This window comes from Nyctibius grandis, chromosome 4, assembly GCF_013368605.1.
Source record: "Nyctibius grandis isolate bNycGra1 chromosome 4, bNycGra1.pri, whole genome shotgun sequence".
NCBI lineage: Eukaryota > Metazoa > Chordata > Aves > Nyctibiiformes > Nyctibiidae > Nyctibius > Nyctibius grandis.
In genome coordinates, this window is record NC_090661.1 from 54325948 (window position 1) to 54353831 (window position 27884).

General features: G+C 40.6%; 1 protein-coding gene across 1 annotated transcript in view; it reads left to right on the top strand.

The window, feature by feature from the left end:
* KCNK13 (potassium two pore domain channel subfamily K member 13) overlaps positions 1 to 27681 on the top strand; it is a 76690-nt gene extending 49009 nt beyond the window's left edge. The window contains exon 2 of the mRNA XM_068399776.1: positions 26789 to 27681. Coding sequence (XP_068255877.1) covers positions 26789 to 27681 — 893 coding nt within the window. The remainder of the gene's footprint in view (positions 1 to 26788) is intronic.
* Positions 27682 to 27884: the final 203 nt, after the last annotated feature.

The window sequence follows — 27884 nt, forward strand, 5'->3', positions numbered from 1 at the left end:
TTACTTGTTTCATTGAATGATGTGCTAGTTCCGGTATTTCAGAATCTGGTCATACCATACCCCGATTCAGCTTTTTTACTGCGTGGATTTTGCGACCCTTAATCATATCCATCCTCAGCACTTTCCTCTCTGAATAGAGGAGTTCTCTCCTCATATAAAAGCTACTTCATTCCCTTAATCACTTTAGTCATCCTTCTTTGTACCTTCTTTAACTCCAGTATCTCCTTCCTGAGATGTAGAGACGAGAACTGAGTGCGGTTCAAGATGTCTACACCAAGAGTCTTACATAGCAGCCAAATGATGCGCTTGTTTCTATTTTCAGTCCCCTTTTTCTGGCTTGTTTTGTTTTGTTTTGTTTTGTTTTTGAGTGCTCCTGCACATTGAACAGGAGTTCCCTTCTCCCAGTCATTGATGAAGATGCTAAATAAAACTGGTCCCAATAGTAATTCCATAGGAATCAGCACATTCAGAAGATCTCCTGTCTATATCGATGTACAGAATCTCTCTTCTACATTTCTGCTGACAGTGATGTTGTTATAAAAAAATAAGGAACTTATCCAGCTTCATTTTGAAGGTTCAGATGGACTCAATGTTATCTAATAAAGAAGGAATACAGGAAGAAAAGAAAGTTTGGATATGAAGTAACTCTTAGAGCAGAATTTTTATAAGGCTGTGTCCATAGTTCTGACACCTAAAGTGAAACCCTCAGAATCTGAGCAGAGACATTTTCAAGTAGATATCTGATGACTTTTTTTTGTAATATTGTTTCCAGTCCTCTAATGAGGTGTGCAGCCTTATACTTTGTTAGAACAATTGTGATTTATTCCTTTCCCTATTCTTGGCTTGCTCTAAAGTCCATGGAGATACCTGGCATGCTGCTCTTCATGAAAGCTATCTAGTTGGTATCTGATGGCACCTTATATTCAAGACATGTTCAGGGGATGTCAAGAGCCTGACACATTTCTCATAGTGCTATAAAGGTCAGTTCAAATGTGGGTAACACAAGGAACCAAATTTATCTAGAGAAGCCTCTTCTGCCAGCACCTACTCACCAGCAAAACCCATGGAGTTTGATTACTGGGTGCTGGCCATGCACAGGAGGAACATACAGGTTTGCCTGCAGCAGCCACTCCATAAATCTTTTTGAGCAGCATGAGTAGGGGCTCCCCGTCTGTGTGTGCTCCAAGACTACGTGCAGGCAGAGAAAGAAGGAGCCACAGCTGTGTGATTACAGCACTCACTGCTTCGGCCGCCAGGTGCTAAGTAGCTGTGCTGGGGCAGGGAGTGCTGGAAAGCAGGAGGACTGGGATGCTGTGCCTCCTAATGCCAGCTTTGCTCTGCCCAGCGTGGAGGGGAATCCCTTATGGTGCTTTATAGAATGACAGAATCACAGAATTGTTTTGGTTGGAAAGGACCTTTAAGATCATCGAGTCCAACCATTAACCTAACACTACCAAGTCCACCACTAAACAATATCCCTAAACACCACACCTACTCGTCTTTTAAATACCTCCAGGGATGGTGACTCCACCATTTCCCCTGGGCAGCCTGTTACAATGCTTGATAACCCTTTCCATTAAGAAGTTTTTCCTAATATCCAATCTGAAGCTCCCCTGGCACAACTTGAGGCCATTTTCTTTCGTCCTATCGCTTGTTACCTGGGAGAAGAGACTAACACCCTCCTCGCTATAACCTCCTTTCAGGTACTTGTAGACAGCAATAAGGTCTCCCCTGAGCCTCCTTTTCTCCAGGCTGAACAACCCCAGTGAACACAAGGTCCATGGACGCTGCTTCCACCCCAGTGCTCTGCAGGAGGAAGGGCTGTCAGGAGGACTGAATCCAAATCTCAAACTTCTCGTAACAGGCAGATGTCACCAGCTGGGTTAAATGGAAGCGTCAATAGCTGTTTTGTTTTGTGCTAAATGCAGTCCTGCTGCTGCACATTAGCCACATTTAGAGAACAGCCAGTGATTCAAGTGCTGTGGGGACCTTGGCAGAGAACTGCCTTGCCTGTGCATCCCAGAAATGCTCAGGCCAGTGGAGATAACAGCATCTCTAGGCACTCAGGCAAAACTAAGCATCTAGAGAAGTGTCGGGGGGAACATAATTACCTGCAAATTTTTCAATACATAAGGAAAAGCTGGGGTTTTGTGCATGTCTGTCTTAGTCTTTGTCACCTAAATTTTTCATGAAACACACTTTAGGTGCTGATGTACCATTTTTGCTTTGGTCCTTGGTAAGCATTTAAACATTTACTTTACAATCAATATATCCTCTTGTCTTTAGCCAGTAGTTCTTTGACATACATCCAGCTGCTAGGTGCTCTTCACAGCACAGGAGTTTTTACTTCAGCAAGTAAATTCCCGGCTGTGTTTATTTCCAGAGAAAGTTCATGAAAAGATTATGTGCTTTTTTCTTTTTCTTTTTTAATTTAACCAAGAAAAATCATTTATCTGTGTAGTCCCTCTTTAAATTACCTCCTTTGCATTCTCGCCAAATTTCTGTGTTTGCACCCAGCTTCCTGATTTTGAAACCTTTTTGGTCTCTCTCGCACATTTCTAGGAAAAGACGTGATTTTTTTTTCATTTCAGGGCTCTCACTGGTTGGCTATCATGTCTTCCGGGACTGATACTGATCCCATAAGACACCCTGTCAGCGTAAGCACCGCCCTTCCTAGAGCCCCAGCCACAGGGAGCTCTGACATGTGGTTTACCTCTCCAGGACCACACATTGAAGCACATCCCACAGAAACTCTTCAAATGTTCAAAGTCAACCACGGCTTTCTCTGAAAAGCAGAAGAAATATTCAAACTGAGCTGAAATGCCTGTTTTCTAAGATGGACTGGACCACTATCTTTTCAGTATCCCCCATCTTTTAATTTAGACTTCTTTCCTCATAGCTATCACAGCTTCTCCTCTAGAGAAACATGGCTCCTTCTGCTCCCCAGAAAGTCCCATTCTCTGGCGACTTGAAGACCTTTCTTCTGCTGACAGCCTTTGGCTCCCTTTTTCTCTTTAAAACAGTTCTGTTTGTTCCTTTGCAGGGCCTACCATCACACATTGTTTCTTCCCTGAGAAGGAAAGAAATTAAACTGATTATTTTCTGGCTTTATACCTTTCTTGGCATCTTCATCAGCTACCCAGAACTTGGTTATTGAAGTCAAGTTCTTCTTTGTTTTATTCTGTTTATTTACTCCAGAGAGGAGGTTGGTATGTGTCAGCCCTAAGCTGAGTTGCTACATACTGAGACAGACAATTTCGTACAATTGCAAACTTACCTTTGAAGTTACTTATTTTGCTTTAGACAGAGTCCTCAAATCGTCATTGGATGTCATGTAACTTTTCATTCATTCCTTAGAATCAGCTGTCAGGTTTTAAGAAGCTGAATGATCTTGGGCAAGTTTATACGTACCTAGGGAAAGACAAGAGTAGCACAAAACATCAGTATATATGGTTCTCAGTCTGTACTATTCCTTTGTGTTTCATAGTTTGTTTCTGCAATATATCTGCTCTCGTCACAAAAATTAATGGCAAAACTTCACTTCCTAAGATGTGAGTAGCAATTTCCAGGAATTTCACATCAATAGCAGCAGGCAAAACCCCAATTTCTAGACAACATAAAATGCTGGCAAAAGTAACCATTCAATTTTTAGCATTTATGCTTCTATCTACTAAGATATTTTTATTATAAATAGGTAGCTCCCAATGAATCCCAGGGCTGTGGATCAAATTTTACCTCACTCTTATTGCTGCAAAACCAATATAATTCCATTTATCTTAATAGATTTATGTCTAATTTGTAGAATATGGTTTGTATCAAGGCCAAAATCTGATTGCCCAGTGAATTTCTCTGATACACCGTCATGTACAAAGGGTACAGAAATCTGGCTAGAACTACTGTGTAATTACTGCATGGTCAACTGGATTTTCCTGCCTACTGGAAGTAAAAGTAACGAGCAACTAAATTCAAGCATTTAACATGATTTTAAGAAACATATTTTCAGCCTCAACTGATTAGATCCAATTTAATTAACTCCCTCTGACTTTTATCCTACTGAAATGGAAGGGTGTTTCTTGCAAGGATGGGAAGGAGATGGCAAGGACAATTTATATGGAAGTGCTTCCGTGAGGAAGGGGCTGCAAATGTGAAAGGAACTACTAATAATTCAGAATTCTCCTTGGTGTTCAGATTAACACAGAGCAAATATTTGCTAATGCTTCTTGTTGAACTGAAAGATGTAACTAGCTGCTTCTCGTACTGCCAATAAGTTTTTGGGAAAGGGTTTGCACATGCATATAGTCATATTGACTCAAGCTCTGTCTTCCTATTTAATTCACATATGTTTCCCATGACATTGAAGTTTCTATTGAATTAAATCTGGGAAGCATGTACCTATCACATTATGCTCTTTATCTAGAATATAAGAACTCTTTGGGTGTGAGACCTTATGTGTTGTGATAAGAAATGAGGTGGGAATGCCGAGTGTGTTGTTCTGTCTTTATACAGTCTTTTAGGTATAAATAAGGATTAGGTCTGGTTTACAGAGATGAGGAAATGTATTTTTATAAGTTGTGGAAAAGAACATACATAAACATCTTGCAGTTGGCAAACTTTCCCTTCCTTGCGTGGTCACTTGGAAAAGAAGGCAGCAATGGGTTGCTCAGGCTGGGGCTGTACTCAAAAGCAGCAGTTTTCAAAGAAAAGGATACATTATCCTTCCTGGGAGGTGGAATGTAGTGTGGAAATGTGGATGTCTAGAAAGCAGCTCCTAAAAACAATTCATCTCTTTAGCGCCATCGATCAGTGACGGCTACCTGGACAGCAAGGGGAAAGACCACTCTTGGTCTGAACTCTTGCTGGAGAAATGTTTCAGTGAATCCATATAATGGTTTGAACCAAGGAACAAATTTGCACAGGCAAATAGTTAACAAACAGCAAAAGGGGCTAAAAGTGAATGGCAGAGTGCAGCCAGGAGAGCAATTGATCAACTACATGAAAAGCAGATGCTGGGATTTATTATTGTTTCTTCTCTTCATTCTCAATAGCTGGATGATGACTTTTAAAGCCTTTCAGAAATTACACACTGGCAGTCCTGCAGAAGTCAATATATTGTTCACCCTTCATCGCTGGTCATGCCTGACAGGGGTGTTTGAAAGGACACTCAGTATGAAATAAATGATATGAAAATCATCTCAAACACCATATTACCATAGTTTGGAAGGGAGTTGCTTTATCAAACAGCTATAAAACAGTATATATTATCACCTCATTAAATAATTTTTGTCTGTATTAATTAATATTTTTATAATCTGTGTAACCAATATGTCTTCACTAGTCAACAATATTTCAGATTCAGATACATTTATACAGAAAGCATTTTTAAAGGTGATGTATCATTCCTCAGATGAAGTGGGAATTTTGAAGTAGTGAATGTTGTTTTTTACAAGCAGCCAAAAAGCACTTACAAAAACAGTAAGCAGGTAACAACTCGGTTTCCAAGCCAGGGGGCTTCCACTGTAACCACCAGCACAAACACACTTAAAAAAGAAAAGTGTTTCAGACAAGGAGGTTCAGCGTTAAGCAGCTATGGTGGCAGGTCACCACACACAGTTTGAAATTTTGAGTGAAATTTTAGACGCTTTCTCCAAGTAACTCGGTCCTTAAGTCTGAAAGACAAAAGAGCTGCTGAAGAACCCAAGCTCTTCAAAGCCTTTGAAGAAGACAACACATATACCAAAAATTTTAAACAGAGAGGGGACATTTTTAATAACTTGTGAAGCAATTTGTTAAAAGCTTTTGCTTCATCAATCACAGAAACAAAACAAAGCTTAACATCTAGGATATGGAAGCATTTTCTGATCCACAGCAGCATTTGCTAAGAACCATTTTGTTGGAGTCTGAAGATTTTTAAGACAAAATTTGTCAAACACCTGTCATGTATGTACTGACATTTCCCTACAGATTTTCTGAGAGCATGGAAAGGGTCTATGAGGACAGTTTGCTCTCTCTGTAACCCATTTTCAAAAGCAGATCATTTGAGTCTTCTTCCTATAATCAAAGGCACCTTTGAAAGGATTGTGAACAGACATTTACTGCTGAACTGTTCATCGTGAATGATATCTTAAGCAAGAAGACTGAGACCTGAACACGGGTATACTATAAAACAGTTCTTGTTTCTGACTGAAGAATTACTTAGCCCCAAAAAAGACAGGGATTAAAATGTTCCAGCTGAGAAGGCCATTTAAAAGTGCTTCTTAATTAATTAATTACTTTGGATGATCCAATAGATACAACAGTTGTGGGGAAGCCTTTCAACTCTGCATTATTACATATATGAAAGAAAACCCAGAGATCATAAGATTATATTTCAATCCTGTGATGCTTCTTATACAGTGGATTATCAGCCAATAGTTTAGTATTATCCATTGATTTCATTAATTGGGATTATCCAACGTCTTCAGTAAAAATGAATACAGATTTAAACTGGTTGTTGCTGTCCATAATCAAGTAACAACCACTTACAGAGGATTTTTTTTTACATCCTACTGCATTGCCTCCCCATCTAAAGAATAAATGATAAATACATTACCAGACAGCATGCAAACTCTTATGGCAAACTACATTGCATCTGTAAATAAACACAACCCTGACATGATCATTATTCAGAAAAGAGCAGAGCAGACGTGACTATTTGCTTTAGCAAAGTTGCTGCAGTGCACTAGGATTTTAAAACCCAGAGACTCCAGATCCTAAGAATGGCAACCTATTGCAAAGTAGAGGCTGGGCACATCCTCCACCTGTGCTGCCTGGAACCAGTGTGTTTTGTGGGAATATTCAATGTCTCCTTTCAATGTTATAGCTCTCTTGAGAGTGGCAAACATGTAAAAAACAGCATCTCCAGAATGACCAACATTATAGTGCATCACTTCACCCAGTCTTTTTTGACCAACATGAAGGATCTGGGCTGAGAGGATGGTGATTTTTCTGAATTCTTTAAGCTGTCGTACCTGCCATTAAGGAAAGTCTAAAAGGTTGCCTGGGCAAAAGAGGGAACTTCCTGGATAAAAGAAAACCCTTTAGCACCCATGTGGCTTTGCCCTATGACTCTAAAGGGTGTGCCAGTTACAAACTGGTTGTGCTCCAGTTTGTTGTCTGGCAGAGCAGCATCAAGTACAAGTAGATAATTTCCCTCCTAGCATTAGAGAGTCTGATCAGGAATCGTGTTTGACACACTTATTCCTGTGAATTGCATACATTATATGGTTTTAAATGGAATATTGCCATTCCTTTTCTGAAATTTTCTGTGGCCTCTACTGCTCATGCAAAGACTGATGCTTAACTTCAGCGTCAGTACTTCACCCAACAATTTTCTGTTGGTTTAGTTCATAAATATATCTGGTGACACAAAATAGCAGAAGTGGACAATAGGAAACAGGATTGAAGAAATAAGTAAAACTCATTGCTAGAGTGAAAAAATAGAGTTTCCAAGTTACCTGAGCAGCAACCAGGTCTTTTTCAAGACAAGTTTACTAAATGACATGGAAGTAGAAATTAATATGACTTTCAACAAGCTCATCTGCTCAGTTAGTGAAGATCTGACCAAACATGGTAAACTACAGGCTGCATCCACACCAGGATTTGGGAAGGGGGTGAAGGGAAGGAGGTGAAGGTATTGCTGGGCCTTCTTCACTAGTAAATACTACGTGGGTTATACGGTAATGACATGCAGATGTTCAAGCAGCTGGACCAGTTACTGGCAGTACAGTTCTTGAGGCAGTTCTCTAAACTAGGTGTCAGGTTTTTTGAAAGTTACGTCTTCAGAAGAAAGTCTGCTAAAACATCTTCAGCTTTAAACATTGCGCTGTCAGTTGTGAGGCTTGTAAGTGGATGTTGAAAAGATCCTGATACTCAAAACGACAATATGAGGTCAGAATATACAAGGAAGAGAACATGAATCATCTATAACATTCATATGAAACAGCTGCCATTGCTACCAATAGTTATCTGAATGTATTCAGATCTTCTGTCTGGTGACACCTTACCATTGCTGTCACATGGGCGATTAACAGACCTTACACAAAAGAAAATTTCTTTGGGGTAGCAAGGTGTCTTAATGTCCTTGGACTCGGGCGTCAATGCACATTCACAGAGATGGATGGCGTTTAGTTTGCTGTTCTCTCGTCAAGACATCTTCATTTGTCTTTCCTTGAACCATATATACTGTTCCAGCATAGTCATTAAATGTTCAAGTAAGAGTGGATTTTATGTCATACTTTGCACTGGATATTTAAAACACCTCTTACTCATGGACAACATTGGATGCTTTTTTTCTTACCTCAACCAGAAGGCTTTATCATTTGAATATACTTAAAGCTTGTTATTCCAGTGCTTCTGTTAAAGAGGACTTTTAGTAGTGCATTTTGTAAAAGATAAATCATAAATACATAAACATGTCAAGATTAGCTAATTAGCAAGCCCAGACATGCATCTGGTAAAGAAAATCATTGTCATATTTCTAGGTAAAACATCGCTCCTGGGACTGCAGGACAGCGGGTAGCTGGTTTTATGTTTTGTTAGTTTTGCTTTAACCGCTTCTAAGAAAACATTCATTATAACATCTTTTAAAGCAAAATTTTATTCAAAGTCAAACTTTAAAATCACATCTTTAAAATGTAAAAAAAATTATATACTGAGCAGAAAGTATTTTAACTAATTTTCACGTTCTAGGAGGCCAGAGAGGAAGGGACAGTGGTGGTTTTTGGTCAAACCCAGTGTGTGTGATACAGATTTTCAGGTGTTCCCGGAGATCCTGGAAGGCAGAAACACTCAGTACACATCAAAATATGGCATCACTAGTTCAGCTGTAGTTTTCATTAAAGTATCAGTACCCCAGGAGCTCTAATAGCCTTGATGAAGCTGAGTGCATTGGAATATTTACTAACCGATTTTTGGTCTACAGCTCCCTTTTGTTATTTCACAAAATATTTTTGTACTGGACCAGCTAACTTGGTCGTTCAGTATTTTAATAATGGTACATATTCAAATCATACTATACTCCTAACAACAGCCTGGTGTGGTTTGGGGTTTTTTTTTCATTATTTTGCACTTGTGGGAGTTTGGCAGTTATGGTCTCCCTATTCTGTTGAAACGGGGTTAATTTTTCTCTGTCTATATAATTCTGCATCATAGATGTTGAGACTTTTTTAAAAACACAACATAAAAGCTTACTCTTTTCCTGTTCATTTAAAACTATCCTTTGGAGAATGTCACTTATTTCTCAACCTGTTAAGAAAGTTGCTGTGACTTTGAAACCATTAATTTCTTCAGCTGGGTAAAAAAAAAAAAAAAATTCCTATGTAGTTCACAAGCCACCTTTTTAGAAGAAAACGAGCCTCTAATGGAAGTCTGATTCCCTCACTTCAACTAGTTCACTGTCAGGCTTTTTATTTTAGAAGAGATTCCTTTCTGACACAGGCTTTTGCACCTATTTTTCAGCATGTGCATTATATGCTGTATCAAAGCACTATTTCCTTTCATGTATGGCAAACTGCTTTGGACATGGCTCCCAGGAAGCCATTACAGAGAGACAAAAGACTGCACAGAGTCCTTTTAGTGCAGAAAGGACTTGATAAATGGCCTCAGAACTTTCAGAGTTGTTTTCACACAGTTAGCCACGGCACTGGTCACTTACAATCCTGAGAAATCCTATTATTTAATTCTGTGCTTCTTTTCCAAAGTAAAATGTACTGTTCAGCTGGGGAGCAAGCACTGTGAATGATGAGGTTAGAAGCATTTAAACATATTAGCAGTACAGGTGACTTCTTCAAAACTTCTAGAAAGAGCCAGGACTTTACTTTGTCGTTTTTTCAAGGGTTTTAAAATTAACCAAGTATATTGTATTTTGAGTTATTCATGCATTTGTTCTTCCCCTGGCAGAACAGATACTTCAGTTCCTGGGATAAACATGTATCATAAAGGCTTTTTCAGCTTCACCATTTCCATAAGCAGAATGTGAAAATAATTTTCATTAACCGTAGTTATTTAACTGATGAGCATTAACAGTGTCAAGTAAACCACAACACATCTGTAAAAAAGGTATTTGCAAAGCAGGGTGTTGTACAGAGGCTGCCAACAGCCAAACCTCTCTGCTTCCAGGCTTAACAGTTTCTGAAAGCCTGGGAAAAGCTATCTTCCAAAGTAATTTGAAATCTCTAGGATGATTCCTGTGATAAATTTCTCTTTGTGCTTTTAAAAAATGTCTTTCCTTCATTTGACACCAGTGTTTGAAATGATGGGCCTTTCTTATATGACTGTTTCTTGGCACGGAGGCCAGGACATAGCCCTAGGTTAGATCTTTGAGACTTTTAGAAGGTGAGTTTGTGTGTTGCACTCCAAAGTCCATGTAATCTCTTTAAAGTTCAGACAGGCATTTCCACCAGAACTTTTTACTCTTACATTTTTCAGCCTTATGATTTCAACTCAGTTATTATCTTCAAATAATCACTTAGGGAAGAGCTCACTTCTTCTGGAGGCTCACAAATACTGAGCTCTAGTAGGAATCTCCTTTGTTGGGCCAGGTAGCTGCAGATACCTGTGGGCAGAAGTGAGAGCCCCTCTGAGATGGCTTACATTTCCAACAGCAGTGCAGTGTTTGCTCACATACAACAGCTGTTAATTCAGTTAACAAACTTGCAGAGAGAAACCTCATAAAGCAGAGAGACAGCAAATAAAGAGTTTCTCTGGGTCTCTCAAAAGGCAACTGTTGGGTGTTCAACCTCTAATCAAAAGTATTTCAGAAGCAGTTTTGCAATTTTACTTCTGAAAGGATTCACTTCAGTTTTATCTTTGCATAAATGAATGTCTCTTCTTCCAGACATCATTAAAGAATGATTTTATTTCCACAAATCTATAAATATCTGACTGGAAAGCCTGTCATCCCTTTTATTCTCTAGATGAATTCACATCCGACTGGTCACCTGCGGTGCATGGTAGGCCCTGCTCTGAGCAGGGGGTTGGACTGGCCAACCTTGGATTTTGGAATGCCCTTAGTACACCATTTGTCTAGGTATATCAGAAAATGCTCAGCTTTGTAGCTTTTGACCACTCTTTATCATCTTGTTATAATCTCATTCAATTCCACCCTCCTCTGCATGCTTGTCTTGTTCTTTTTTAATTGTTTGTGTCGGTAAGGCAGCCGATGCTGAGATTTTGAGTAGGCCTGATGCACAGAGCACAGGATCGGTCATCATCCAGATAGGTAAGAAGAGAATCTGTCCTTGCAGTAGGTGTTGTGTTGAGTTTTTTTAACATTTGCAATGGCACAATACTTTGACAGCAAGCCAAAGTTGCTATGGAGGACTTGGAGTAGTGCAGTGTGAACCCTCTTGTCATTGTGCAGATAGGAGCCAGCTCACTGTTTCGGCAATGACTTACTCTTTTCTCCAAGCCAAAATTCACTGTGCTCTCTATTGCTGTCACATTCCTTTGATTTTTTTTTTCCTTCTCTATGGTGTCCTAAGTTTGTCTTGACATTTTTGCGCCTGGTGGAAATAACGCTTCTTTTGTAGGTGATGTATTGTTTGGAGTAGCCTGACATTACTCAGGTTGAGCAAACTGATCTAGTGAAAGATGTCTCTGCCCATGGCAGGGGGATTGGACGAGATGATCTTTACAGGTTCGTTCATACTCAAACCATTGTGTGATTCTATGATTACTTTACAAACTCAGGTTTTATTCCCAAGTTTCCACCTGTCAGCCCCCCCAACATAAGTTTTTGCTTTCAAAATGTCAAAAAGGGTAAGAAATAGCCTTTGTCCCCTTTATAACTCTCTTAGCTTTTGAGACACAGATCAATGGATAAGAAATTAAAAGCTGATAAAACAGGTGTTCAAATTCATCATCATATGCTCTTCGCAAGCACTCAGATTTGTCAGTTCTCCCTCACCAGTTCTCCAGTGATAAATATTCACTGAAATCTCTGATGTTTGCCGTCAGCATTGTCTACCAGTTTTTGTAATTTTAATCACAATATTAATATCTGCTTCCTCTTTTATACAGAATATTTCAAAAACCTTAATACATACCATACCAACAGCCTTTTCTATATGGTGTGAGCTCATGGTCCTTGCTTTCCATTTGCAGTCCCTGAAGAACCTGCTTGGGAACTGTGAATTTTCTGTCTTTATTCTTAGCTTTTTGGGGCTGTCTGTCAGTCTCTGAGGAACTACAGCAGTGTTTGTGCTGTCTTTTATGCTATGCTCCTTTGATCTGTCCTTCAGTTTGATGTATCCAAGCATCAGGCTAACGTAATTTTCTGGGTGAGGTTTTCTGTTTCTTGGAGGTAGCAATGCTGAGGCCCTTGGCACGTGGTGGTTCTGGTAGCGATGGCTCCCAACCTTCCTCTCTGCCATCAAGATAAGGCTTGAAATTGGTTAGGAGAATATAATCCCAGACAAACACACATACACATATACTATTTCTTCATGTTACCAAAAATTAGCTTTCCTTATCTGTGCCCAGCTTCCTTCCAGCCTCTAATGCTGGAGATTTTTTTTTCTTTTATTTACTTTTTTGACCTTAATGCTCACAGCTGAGGTCTTTCTGCTTTAGTTGAACCATAAGTGACACTGTTGCATAAAATTGCTCTAATTGCATTGGTATTTAAAGCCAGGGAAGAGCTTTAATTTTACAAAATCCCCTTCACTAAAGTACCATTAACAGCGTTTCCCCAGGCTCATGTTACCAAGGGGATACAAACAGACACTACATTTTCTCACTTGTTTTTTTTTCCACTGGAGGAAACCAAAAAACCTGCCTTACTTCCTATAGTTTTACCCCTAAATGAGAAGAAATACTAAAGCTTTACTCCAGAGGAAAACTGTATTAATACGTCTTGGACTGAAAAAGCAAATCACAGAAGCTACAGACGTATGTACCTTTCCTACAGTATTACATGAAAAATGCCCTCCAGGAGACACAGAAACACTTTTTTCCTCCAAGAAAAAGAAGTTATCTTATGCATCCATGCCAAAAATAAAATTCACAGTAAGCAAATGTAAACTGACCGTTGAAAACTCTTAAAATACAGGCAGATTTCTACTATTTAAAAGGAAAATTTTAGTGTAGATGAGCCTATAGCTTAATTAGTACACAACATTATGTTCCTGTTCCTTAATAGCTGAAGTTATTATGTTTACACAGACTGAATGACTGAAAACAAACCCTTGAAACAGTGTTAATTACATTCACGATTCAGATAAAATATTATCCCGCCAAGATGAATTATGGCTTGAAGTTACTGCTTATTGTTAGTAAGGTAGACTATTCAACAGAACAAAAAGCTTTATACCCATATATGTATTCATCATAGATGCACATACTTATCTGACACAGATATATATATTTTCAGTTTTGCGTATATATGAATCCATTCATGTTCTCTTAAGTTCCTTCTGCTGTAAGGAACTGAGACAAAGAAATATTTTTAAATCCCTGTTTCAGTCACACTTCAAGAACTTTAGGTCTGTTTTTGATTCTTCAACATATCACAGACACTTCGTATATACAGTGTATACAGTATATACCTGTCTTCTGAGCATACTCTTCTGGGATCGGTAAGAAAAGGCCAGTATTTTAAAGCATTTTTTTCCTATAAATAGGTCTTTATGGGGATTTCTTTTGGTGCTAAATGTTAACCGAACATACATCACAAATCAGACTGTTACTGCATTTCTCAATGACCTTAAATCCAAAAGCATATGCTTTTGGCTTTCAAACTGAAAATATTTCTTTTGTGATTAAAATTTTGATTTATTTTTATGGTATTTTTTAACAGGAATGGACCTGGTGATACTGCTGTTCTTTACTGTATTATATAAAATGCCTCCTCAGCCATGGCATTTTTTAACTATGGAAAGGATCCGTTCATTCTACCGTATTTCCTTATTGTTCCTTTGATAAATTTGTGTATAGCTTGGAGTTTAGGATATTGCAGCTATTATAATTTTAAGGAAAACCAGTTGGGTGTTAAATAATCTGCTGGCCAACCCACTGGCGAGGTTTAACACTTTGCTGTAGTTTGAACTTGAGTCCCACCTATTCACCACAGGTTTGCCAATCTCTGCGAGACGTGTTGGCATCCACCCCAGGGAGAGGACTTAGGCGATGCATTGGGTTAGTGGCAGGGTGGGGTGAGTCCGCTTGGTTTGGTGCAGTTGGGCTGGACAAACAGGCGCGCCCTCCCCTCAAGGCACAGGCTGGGCATCCCTCCAGCACAGAGCAATCTAATTATTTTTAATCTATTTACTTTGAACAGGAGAAACACTACTGCTTTAGCATCCTTCTTTCATTGAGGCATCAAATAGAACTTTATTTTTTTTATTGTAAACTGTAGGGCTTTCATTTCTCCATAAAGAAGTAGCAAAAAGCTGGTTCCCAATAGGCTCAGACAGCAGCTTTAGGGCTGCAGCCCCTGACAGAGGCTTGAGGCAGGGGGACGGAAGCACTAACAGCTTCACTTGCTGAATTGCAGTTGGCGCTACTTGTCCGTAGAACTGACACTCGTCAGTATTACAGTACCCATACCAAGGTATCAGCTGCTAAGCACATTTTGGCACAAGGTTTCAGGTTGTCTTAGGGCTGTGCACATGCAGGTTTGCATCCAAGCAGGCTCTGAGCTGCATCAAAGCTGGGCTTGGGGGCACCATTGGGGCTGGACACTTCTATGGAGGAGAGAGGTGGAAGCTGGTGCGGGCAGTGAGTTTGCAAACAGCTGCCGGGACTGAACCCTTACTGACTTCCCGGGGCTGGGAAGTGTTAGTGGGGATGTAGTCGAGCATTTGACCGCTCCTGCAGACCCAGCAGAGTTACTGGTATTGTTCTGCCTTTTAGAGGCTGCCAAACTATTGATGGCTGGCTTTGGCGGGTGTTCGGGCTGGACCACGTGTGATGTTGCATCCATATATAGGGCTTGAGTACCTTATCATAGAACATATTAAAATTAATATTTCATTAAATATTTGTCTCCATTTAGCCCACACTCAGGACTAAACAATAACCAGTTGTTCTATCACCCTATCTCCCCTCCCCAACCAAGAAAGGGAATTGGGAAGAGGGGGGAGACTCGTGGGCTGAAATTTAAACAGATTTAATAAAATAAGAAAATCAATATCAATGCTAATGCAAAAAACACAAAATTATACTTAGCTCATAGAGTGGTGGCAAGTCCCTCAAGGCATAGTAACCATTGAGAAGAGAAACCAAGAGGAGAGCATAGCAAACAGCCCCCCTATCCTCAGCATCTTTCCCATTTATAGTGAACCTGACGTTAACATTATAAAATACCACTGTGGGCCAGCCTGGGTCAGCTGCCCTGGCTTTCACTGCTGATGGCCTTGATCACCATCCCACAGCTGGCCACAAACTGAAACAAAATGTAACAGAAAACTGATTCTATACGTTTTATCCCCACAAAACCAGGACAATATTAGATATAAATGTGTTAATAAAATTTAGATTATTTAATTATATAAATGTTTTTATATTTTAAGACTAAATAAAAACTACACAAACTTTTAAATGACTGTTCAATAAGTCACAAAAAAGTTTGAAAATAATAATAAGGTATTTTCAAAACTGAGCCCTGTTCCATCCCTGTAGTAACACAAAAGGTGTACAGACTTAAAAATCTGTCTAGGGATGATGGCAAGGCGCTAGGCATATCACCTCAGGCTTCAAAAACTACATAAAAATTATAAAGGGAAACCAGAAGGTAGGCGTAAAATATTTGTACATGGAATTTATGATAGCACAGGAGCTGTAACAAGGCTGTGTACATTTCTTACACAAGTCCTGGAATGAATCTTAAATAAAATATAACCTTAACTATATAAAGCAGAATGGCAAGGTTTCCATAAATTATCTTATATGAAAAACTTACAATAATGAAAATTACAGAGGCTCTCTCTCCCAAAGAGTCATATATTATTTAAGGGCTATGCAGACATTTTAACAGAAGTATCAACAGACCCATAAAAATGTTGTCTATTAAAATTGAATTTTTATTATATTTTTCATCCGATGTTGTGCCTTTAGCTTTTTTTTTACTTATGTCTTTTAGATTTCTTAACATTGGAAGCTTTTCTTAAGCTAGGTTTCTGTTCAAAGCAGAACATGTGGTTTATATACATGAAATGAGAGAAGGGCAGTAACAGGTATCCAGCCCTCCAGGCTGGTTTTAACAGTGACTCACCGTGAGCTGAACTTCACTGTGTTAAACACAGACATTGCCTCACATACACTAACACAAAACCAGCTTTTCTCATGCTCTCCAAAAACAAATCTGTGAAAGCCCCAAGATTTTGCTATTTCTACCCTTGAAGTCCCATTCACACACTCGGCGTGACCCTAACCTACATCTGTGTTACAAGGTGGGGTTCTCAGAAGGCTTTTCTCAGAAGCAAAGAAATGTTATGCACAATCTTTCACACAAATCATATCCCCACAGTGGCACAGACGGAACATGGGCCTTGTGCAGTCCTCGAAGTAGTATCTCCCTCCTGTCCTTCAGCCCCAGTGAAATGGTGGTGAGAGTGCTGGCTGCCAGGTTTGAGAACTCTCCAAACAAGTTAGAGAGGGGAAAAAAAATCTCAATATATATGAGAATATGTAGATTGTACTTTGGTAACTGTATTTATTGTTTCATCAAGACATCTTATATCATTAGTTTCAACATCAATATTGCCCTTTAGGAATGGACTTAACCCTGCTATGAGCTCTGCAGAAGGTTACATCTCTCAGCCTGCCTGAGCACGACATTGCGAGTGCAGACCGGCGCAGGAAGAAGCAGCAGCAGTGGCACTCAAGGCAGGGTCCCAGGTCACCAAGCAGCCGGTCACTCAGCGAAGTGGTGTATCTGCGGATATGGCTCAGCTCTAATAGCCCTGGAGACATTTCCAGCTTTTACAGCTCCACAGAGTGCTTGGGATGCCGGGGCGGGAGGCACAGAGATCGCTCGGGCAGGCAGATCTGGAAACAGAAGAGCATATAGCACAAAGGAGCACTGTTATAGCCATATATCCCCTGCCTTCCTGGGCAGGCTGAGCCCTTCACCACCATGTAGCCATCTGCATGGGAAAATAGCATTGCCAATTAAATAAACGCTACCACACACCAGGCTGTCCCTCATAAAATATTATTTTGTCAAATAATCGTTGCAGTAAGGGAGAGTTTCAGGACATAGCTAGCTCATTCTCCCCTCGTAGTCAGAGAGAGGGTCAGGATGCTGAAATGAATGGTTCTGATAACAGGTAGGAAGGTATGTCTCACCAGACAGCCACACAGTTCACTGATGGGAGATCACAGAAGTGTGTGTGTGCATGTGTGCGTGTGATTTTCTGCATACACTTAGCAAAATGAACAACACTAGACCTTTTTTTTCATGTCAGAAATTGGACCCAAGTCCAAGTTTACTGCTGTCAGGTAGCTGTGACAGCTCCATGCCTGCTTCCATGGACATCTCCTCTCACACACTGAAATTATTCACAGAAATGTGTCTTTTTCTTCTCTTCCTGGGAAGGACTTAATGTCCTCATTCTTTTCCAGAACAGGACCCTGTTACAAGCTTTCTGAGGTAGCAGTGTCATAAGGGGAGCGATGTGACATGAGTTGAGAGTGCTTTAGCTCCTCCTACAAGAGTTCCTGTGGGTGACAACTACTCCAGCAGAACTAGAGTTTTGCTAGGACTACTTATTCTGCTCTGACAGCACCAGAATAGGCTATCATGGCAGAAGTTAATTTTGCCAAATTATTAGTGTCTGCACACTGTAGGAACAGTGCGCAGTACAGGACGTTTTCTCAGTAAGTCTTTGAAGTACAGCTTCTCTTGGAGTTGTTTCTTCTGCCTCTCTTTTAGAAGCACAAAATGTCCTTACGTAGATAGGTCAGTGCAGAATGTGTCTGAGGGAAGGAGGGTCAGCATCTTTGCAGCTATCTAAGACTTTCTGTATTTCTCTTTCCTAATTCCTATTTTCTTGATGATCTTTTCACTGCAGTTGAAAGTCTTGGTCCTATTTAGCTTGGTTCACACCTGTCACAATCCTCTATCATTTTCCAGTGACTGTTCTACTGGTGAAATTCATCATTTCCCCAGTGAGTCACGACCAAAGTAGAACTGAGAGAGAAAAACAAGGAAAATAAGTTAATCAAATAAATAGAAAATGCATTAGGAATATAGCCACAACATTGCAGACAAAGAGCTCTGATCATAGGCTAGACTGGAAAGCTGTTTTGTGATGATATTTATATTTCTAGCATCTCAATGATTCATTATTGCTGCTATAGTGTTACCCCCTCTTTCTACCCACTTCCTCTTTGTGGGCAACACAGGAGCAGCAAACTGCACACATTCAAAAAAGAAATGAAACCTCTCAGAAAAGAGAGATATTTTTCAGAACAATTGAAAGACCCAATCTCTTGATCCAAAATTAACTGTAAAATCTATATGTCTGGTCCTAGTCTTCCTACACACACATTGTATTCAGCGCTCCAGGCTTCATTCATGAGGGATTAGGATTGATGAACTGTTTCTCACGCTCTTTCACAGCGTCAAGCGTACCAGGAAATGAAAACTGAAGGTTTAATTAATGTAACCTCTGAACGTCAGGACATCCAGAATTAAAACACACGCCAAACCATGTACCACCAGGCAGAGGGATATGAGCGTGGGTAATGATCCAGGAGAAACGCGTACAGCACTGGAGTAGTTTACAACCGAAAAGATGAAATGACCTAATATTGGCCTGGAGTAGGCAGCTGGATTCCTTGAGGCTGTGTGTGTTTGGCCCTTCAGCCTTCTGAGAACATGCCAGGACATGGGTGGCAGGAGTTCCCTGGGCTCTGCCCCCTTGGCTGTGCCTGGGGAACGGGATGTGATGAGGCAGACGGACCTCGGCAGAGCGAGAACGGCTTGGTGGGACAGCTGCACAGCCTCGTCTCGGGGGCCTGGCCTGGCTTTTGCAGGCTGGTGCTTGTTTTAATTCAGCTTTTCTGGATTTTCAGAGGCTGATAAATCAGAGTACTGAGGAAAAAAAATAGAGAAACTAGATTTTTTTGTAGAGTTGATTGATCATGGAAAGTTGTAGAGTTGATTAATCATGGAAAGTTATAGAGCTGATTAATTATAGAAAGTTGATGCCTGTTTCCTCTTGTTAGATTTCAATATAAACATGTTACTGTTAGATTGAGATCAATATTTGCTTAATATTAGTCAATATTTACCTTCTGTCAGAGGATTCTGCTTTAGGAGAAGTTCCTGTTGAACCTCAATCCTTCTTATCAAACTAACTAGTGATAAGAATTACAGCTGCTTGCTTTTCTTTGGTTATACTCAGCACTTCCTTCAGGAAATCATGAAGCATGATTACATTATACGATCGATGTGTTTACACTTTTTAATTGTTCTTTTTTATAAGTAACCTGTATCCTTTTGGAATATGCATACAATATAACCTGAACACACAGGTGGATTTTGGAGCACTTTGCAATAACAATCTGCAAGGTGTAAGTTTTGCTGCCAAGACAAAATTTTTTTGCTGCAGGAGATGTGCAGTGCTTTAGAAAACTTCTACTGACTCTACCTGGAGTTTAAATTCCTTCCAACTTCTGAAAATGTAGCTCTGCTACAGAGAAATTCAGAATTAGTCTGAATATTCAGCAAACAAATCTTAATCCTTGCTTAAGCAGCATGTGGCAAAAACCCCACCATACTTGAAGGAAAATTGAAACTACACGGGATGTAGTTGCTCAGTTCAGCTGAATATTAGGAAAGATAACACCAGGGTGTAGTAATCAATGGATTGTGGGATACAGGCAAATCAGTATCATACTGTTTCCAGAATAGCAATCTGAAATTTTTAGTAAGGAGGCCTTCTTCATTGCTGGGCTGGTAAAGTTAGGGTTTGTCATGCCTGTCTATCAATGATGATACTATAGTGCCATATCTGCAGACATATCTAATAAATCAATTGAAACACTTTTCAGTACCTTAAAAAATTCCATTTTCCAAATTCAAAATTATCTGATTCCCACTTGATTAACTATGATCTTCATTTCTACTTGAAATAATTATTTTTCAAGAAATGTCACCCAGCTTATAAAATAAAGTTCACTAAATTTCATCAGCATTCTCTCATAATATAAAAAATTACCACTAGCATTTTTTTTTCCTGCAGCTGTTTCCTGTTTTTAGTTCTTCATCACAAGAAACAATCTTGTATTTTCAAATAATCTCCAAGTGTCAGCCACTGCTTTTATTTCCTCTTTTATATGACTTCATAATTTCATTCTGTATTTGCTTCCCAGTCTGCCAATTTAACTTCTTGCTCTTTCACTGTTACACTGTGTGGATCAGACTGCTGCTCTAATTGCTCACTAGGTCATTTCCGTTCTATATATTTGACTGTTGGTTTCTCCTCTGTTTCTCCTATTTGAGTAAGCTCTTTCAAACTGCTAGGACTGAAGTTTCTCATGGAGGACTTCCAAAAGAACTCAAACATGAAACTGCTACTTAACTAAGTGTGGTTAAAATCAGTTTTGATGCATGGAAAAGAAGAAATTATAGCAAATGTAATAACAATTTGTAGAAAAGGTGGCAAAAATATTCCTGGAACCCATCAGCCAATAAGTCTGTCTTCCGCAGAGGCACATTAGGAAAGTGTAAACAAGAATATTAGTCAGGACATTCAGAAAGGTGGTAACAGCTTTTGCAGAGGGAAGTCATGTCACACAAAAATAACAGTGTACCTGGACTTTCAAAAAGCTTTTTCACAAACGTCCTCATCAAAGCCTCTAAAGAAATAAAACTAATGGGATGAAAAGTGTAGTCCTATCATTGAGAAATAACTGTTTTAAAAGGATAGAAGAAAGGTCAAAGTATCAATATTCAGTTTTCAAAATGGAAGCACCTTAACAACAGGGTCTCTGAGGCTCTTTGCTGACACCTGCACATTTCAACAGTCATAAACAATGTAAGAAAAGAGGTAAATAAATAGATAAGAACATTTCCTTAGGACAGAGAAGTATTCAGGATAGTCAACTATAAACCTGACTGTAATGAACTGTAGAAGAATCTCATATTCTGAATAACTAAATAAAAAAATAGATTAAAATCTGTGGTGATAAATGCAAAGTAATGCACATGGAACAAGATAGATGTAATTACAGCCAGACGTTGAAGAGCTCCAAGATGGCCATCGCTTGTTGAGCAAGGGAGCTAAGACCCGCTGTGGACAGGTTGCTGAAAATATCAGTTCACTGGTCGATAGCAATTAAAAAGGCAAACAGGAATTCCTTTGAAAAAGAGAGCAAAGCACAACACATCAGTATGCCCTGCATCAATTCAAAGTACTTTCGCATTGCAAATACCGTGTATAGTTCTGGTCCTTCTCCTTTATTTTTGAAAGACTGTTACGGTAGAAAAGAAACAAGAAAGGTAATAGGGATGGTTAGAAGTATGTCTTAGCAGACTGAAAACTAGAGACTAAATGTTATAGACCTCCTCAGATTGGGCAAGAAATGAGAAAGAAGAAAATGATAGACGTCTATAAAATCAGAAGCGGAGAGGTGAAGGGAGAATGTGCATGGAGAATGATGAGCACTACAGATAACTGCAAAAAGTGGGAAGCCTGAAGTGAATTGCCAGGCAGCAGGTGAGACAACAGCTTCTTTTCCACAAAGCATAATTACATTGGGAAACTTACTACCTCAGGTTTAATGGAGAACAACAGTATAAGTTATTTGAAAATTTATTTTACAAGATTGATGATTGAATTATTAAATGTGATGTCCTCAATGCCTCTAACCTGCTGATTTCTGCGAGCTGAGAGGATATCCCAGGGAAAGATCACTCTATTCATATTTCCTTCCCTGTTCACACTTTCTTACATCCTTTCACTGTCAAAGACATCAGTCTGACCCAGTATGGCGATTCTGTGTCCTTGCATCTTGGTCCTGCTCACTTGAAGTCTCTAATCCCAGGGCAGCTGACAGCCCTCAGCTGGCACATAGGACGTGGATGACCACCTCCTGCAGTAGGCGGAAAGGAAAAATACGGCAATTCTTCTAAACCCATCTTTTTTTGCTGTAAGAAAAGCCAAGCAACTAGGAAGGCTTAGTTACACAACTGTAGTGTGTATTTGGATGGTTGATTTGACAATGACAATACCAAGAGCTACATTTTCTGATAAACATGACTTGCAGCTATGAAAGTCCAGCTTGTGAATAAACCTGATCTTATAATTACAGTGGAGAAATACTTGCACGTAACACTCTTAGCTCTCTCAAGAAGGCAGCAAAAATGAGCTGGCAAGTCTATACGCACTGTCTTTTCTCTAGCGTCTGCAGGAATCATTGATGTTATAAGGACTCTGCCTTTGGTTAACGTTTTAAAGGACTGGAAACGAAGTGTCTGCTGTTTGTAAGGTTGTGCTCTCTGTTACAAAGAGAGGGCAGCTCAGGGGCAGTTCTGCGTGTGCAGGTCACCAGCATGGAAAAGAGGGCTGCTGGCCCAGTTCTGGGGTGCCCCAACAGGGAACAGGGGAAGCACGATTCTCCTGGGATGGTGCAGGGACTGAAAACAGACACCAGGCAGAGCCATAGGTGTCCTACTATTGTGCCAAGACTTCAAACTGACATATTTCAGCTGCAAAATTAAATATTTTGGATTAAAAATTATGCCTCAATCAAGCATGTCAATAGTATTTCAGATACCTCATGGCCTGTTCCTCTCTGGTTCAGTTTGTCATGTAGGCAGCATCTCATGTGGCATGTCAGAGAAAACCTCAGCTGCTATGGAGACACCTGCCAGACATTTTTTCACATTTTTGCAAAAAAAATTAAATGCTGGAATATTTCATTTTTTAAATGTTGTAGTGGCACCCCAGACTCCATTCTCCTTTTCTATAATGGAAGGAAAAAAGGCGTTTTACAAGCAAAGCAGGGAATCCATGTTTTTTAGTGCCTTGCCCTGTAGAGTATCTGAGGCAGAAAAGAGGGGATAAATACTGGTTTTACTAGTGTCTCATCAATCTTCTGGAAAATATATGGTGAGGCATTAATGCTGTGTCTCGGTAGGGGAACATAGGTGCACTTTTCCACCACCAGGTCTGGGTGCATGTCCCGGGTTCATGTGGAGATGTCACCCGGCTCTGCACCAGCCTTTGCTCACGTTTCTCCACACAAAAGAGCCACGGCAAGCCCTGACCAGGTCCAGGATGCAGAGGGGACATACGGAGATACGTCCATACCTCCAGAACTTATAGAGATACCTGCCCCCAGGACAGACATTGCTGTGCTAAGTGTTGTCTTTGCTTTCAGAGAGAACAGCTCATGTCTCCTCTGATGCTCGAGTAATGAGTATGATCAGAGCATGGAGACAACAGGCTTATTTTGGTGTCCTCAGGTTAGAGGGGAGACTTTTGGTATGTGAGCTTTCACTGACCTTGTGAAAGAATTGACTTATCCATAGATCCTCTGTGTTTGCACAGAACAAGACCATGAGTAATTTTGCTAAAACAAGAGCAAATCCTATTGCCGCATCTTTTTGTCCATGAATGAGCCACATTTTTCCTTATAGAAATCTGGGGGGAAAAAGAGGCAGATCCCACCAAGGATAACAATTTGCTCCCAGCTAGTGTTTGCAGGGCTGTTGTATGAAAAAGGTTTTTGAAAGAATTCACTTTTTAGTAGAGATTGGCGATCAGTGCATTTCTAGTTTGATGGCCAGTAGGAAAAAACAGGAAAAAAACTTAGCTTGAAATTATTTTTTTTAGGTCTTTTGGAAGGATAAAATATAATGAAATTTTTGATAGGTTTGATTTGATCATTAGTGAAATGTTGTGTTCAATTTTAAGATTATAAAACTTTTAAAAATCTGAAAGATTTTGCCAAGTTTTTTTTTTTCATTCTTTTTATTTCCAACTGATTTTTTTTTAACTAAAAGGTGATTGATATTTTGAAAGGAAAAGTTTTATCACAAAAATGCCAAAAGAGAACATTTAGTTTCATTTCAACTGTTTCAGCCTTTTACAATTTTGCCCTCCTGCATTTCTTGGCTGAAACAATTCACCAAATTTACTTGGATTTATGAATATTTGAAATACTCCAAGAGTCCGTTTGGAGAAAAATGTACTTACTGTCAAACACGTCCTACTCTATAATACAGCATCCCAAATTAATCCCAAGTGTAATACTGTGATGGCCAAAGTTAACCAGACATAGCGTGGCCCAATACATGGAAATACAAGGCATTGCAAGAACTGAAATTATTTCTGGAACTAAAAGCTTATAGCTCATTTTTGGCAAATGATCTTTGAAGGAAAATACTTGTTAAATTAATATCTTTATACTGCTCTTAGGTTTTCCATTTTAGTGCTTCTTTGGAAATGTTAGCATTGATTGCTATATATTGAAATTTGTAAATAGAAAAATGAACAAAAAATTACATTTCCTGCAGGAGGTCAAAACAGTGCCCCTGCTGAAAAGGAGGGGCTGACAAGGGGCAGTCGCAGGCAGAGCCTCGCTGCCTCTCTGCATCAGCGTTCTGCATCTTTTGGTATTCATAGTTCACCATGCATTTCCCATCATGCCGGTTTGGGTGCCTTTGTAAAGCCTTTGCTGGTGGGTTTTCACCCATGCAGATCTGAGCTCTGAGGTAAAATCCAGTCAACTAAACAAATGAACCCGAGAGCGTGGGATCTAGCCAAGATGCCAGTGGCAGGATCCCGAGAGGGGCCCGTGGGAAGCAGCCTGAAGGCATAATGCCACACTGGAGGTGTGAGCCTGAACTACATTTCTCTTCCCAGGGCATTTGCTTTATGCTGTGAGAGATGCATGCTGCTCCTCGCCGCCCTTCACCCTGTGCCAGAGGCTCCCCACCTTTCTGCCTCTGCCCAGCCTGCAGCCGCTTCTCTTCTTCGAGAGCAGGGTGGGCCAGGGACACAGCAGCCCCCCACCTCCGTCCCCGCCAGCTGCTTTGGGCAGATCCCACCAGCTGCAGAGAGGTTCCCCTCGTCCATCGGTCTTTACGTGTCTGTCCACAGGGTGGAGGTCATGACTTGCATATAAGCCAGACTGCACAGAAAATGAGGATCAAAACTAGGATTATAAAGGGATCAGGTCATAGAGCAGAAGGAGAAGGTGGAAAGTGAGTGGAAATATTTGTTTGCCAAGGGGAACAACGGCAAAAAGTTCTTGTCACAAAGAATGTTTTGGCTACATGGTTTGTCTCGCGGTGCTGTTCCCCACAGCACAGAGGTGCAGCCCAGCTCTCTAGCACAGAAATTTGATGAGGAGGCTTGTGCCTCCTGTAGGTCCTCTGGGTGCTGTGGCTCAGCTGTGGGTGCAGGCGAAGATGCATCAACCCTTGAGAGTCCACACTTGGGGCTGTCGTTCAGAGGGGCTCATGCCGGAGGGGTGAAGGCGAGGGCTGTCACTTAACTGTGTGAGGCAGGAGCAGTGTTAGAGAGGAATCTGTGCTGGTAGCAGGTTTCCAGTGAAGAGACGATGAGCGCAATTCAGCGCTGTTGGAAACATGGTCTCTTCACACTGCAGTTGCAGTTCTTCTTCCAAGCACGAGCATATCACACTGAATATGATTTCCTTTATTTCCCAGAGCCTAATGTCTTTATTTCATAATTAGCATCTCACAATTACAAAGAGAGGGAAACAAATAAAAGCGTCCCTTGTCCAACATGATTTTTCTGCCCTCCTAGCAAGATTATTTTGGCTTAATTGATCAGTTATGTAATCCCTTATTAATCCTAATAAAACAGCAGCAAAGTTATTTATCATGAGTATTACTCAAATTTGCTCAATGATGTTCTGGACATGCTTTTTATTCTTTAATAATATCTTACTAAAGTAAGATTGTCTTATCAATAGTTGTAACTAGAACAAAATTACTATTTTCAGGCTTTAGGAAGGGAGAGATTTGAGAGAAGACTGAGAAATCCCACAACAGAGAATAAGACCAGAGAAGGCTCTTGTTAAGACTCACATATAGATTTGAGCTGTGGAGTGGGACACAGAGAAATAGGAAAATTTCAGCAATGCTGATTTAAAAGAGGGCTGATAATGGGTGACCAACACCAGGGTGAGACGCAGGGCAGCTCTAATGCCTGCTGGGGACCCCCATGAGGGGCCGCTGCCCCTGTCAGGGGCTGCCTCCTCCAATGTGCACTCCCAGTCTGAGCTTCCCCAGCTGGGCTGCGGTGGGTGCTCGGGGCTAGCCGGTGTGCCACCCGCACTTACAGCAGGAGCTAAGTGAGGCTCAGAAAGACTTCATCTTGGGTTACAAAGATTTGGTGGGGACAGACCCCTACAAGGTAAGAGCCACCCCTGGATCAGACCCATGGTGCAGAGCAACATAAAAGAGAAGGAAGGGGGTGTGATAACCCCAAAGCCTGGAAGTGATCCAAGGCATAATGGGGGATGGAGCGAGCCTGGCAACCAGACCAAAATTCGTATCTTCACTAAACTCTCTCTTCTTTCCACTGTGTTTTCTTCTGCTCTTTGTTTCATTCTGATTCTGGAGGAAATGTTGGCATGAGTTTTCTTCCTCTTACTGCTGGGACAAGGTCAGGCACAAGTAAGTAACAGTTTGGGAGAGTGTCCTCACTTTTTTCCAGAGCTGATGTGTGCCATGGGCATTTGCTGCCAGTTCTTTCTATGACAAAACTCTTGACATAGTAACTACAGATTTATTTTTTTTCAACTGTTCTGTTTTGTCTTCCAGGGTTTGGCATGACCACCCCAGCCACTGTCGGAGGCAAAATCTTTCTGATATTTTATGGCCTTATAGGATGTGCAGGAACCATTTTGTTCTTCAACCTGTTCCTGGAGCGCTTGATCACTGTCATAGCCTACGTCATGAAGTCCTGCCATGAAAGACAGCTGAGGAGGAAAGGGGTCCTCCCTCACAACAGCCGGCGGGGCTCAGGGACCTCCGAGGTGGACAGCCTGGCGGGCTGGAAGCCCTCCGTGTACTATGTCATGCTGATTTTATGTGTAGCATCGCTCATCATATCCTGCTGTGCCTCTGCAATGTACACACCGATTGAAGGGTGGAGTTACTTTGACTCACTTTACTTCTGCTTTGTGGCCTTCAGCACCATTGGTTTTGGTGATCTGGTCAGTAGCCAGAACATGCAGTATGAGAGCCAAGGCCTTTACCGCTTTGGCAATTTTGTCTTCATACTCATGGGAGTGTGCTGCATCTATTCCTTATTTAATGTGATCTCTATTGTCATCAAACAATCCATAAACTGGATATTAAAGAAGCTGGACTGCAGGTGCTGCCACAGATGCCAAAGAAAATTATTTCGTTCGCGAAGGAACGTGGTAATGCCAGGAAATGTGCGCAGCCGGAGAAACATCTCCATCGAGACTGATGTTGTCAATGAGAGCGACACAGACGGACGCCGGCTGTCAGGCGAGATGATCTCCATGAAAGACTTCCTGGCCTCCAATAAAGTCTCACTGGCCATCATGCAGAAACAGCTGTCGGAAACTGCTAATGGCTATACGAGGCAAATGAGCTCTAATTCAAAGCAAAATGGATTCTCTGGTGGGGTTGGAGCCCTAGCAATTATGAATAACAGACTGGCAGAGACAAGTGTGGATAGGTAAAATAATAACAGTAATAACAGTGAAAGAGCGTGAACCGTTTCAACAAGTATAGAAATAACGTGAATCAAGTGGAAATAGCTAGGGAGAGTGTGTCGCCAGAGAGTGGGATGGATGTGAACGGCATACCTCCTGTCGGAACACCTCAACACTTTTTTGGAGCTGTCACAATGTCTTTGCTCTTTGACGTACACCAGTCTCAGCCT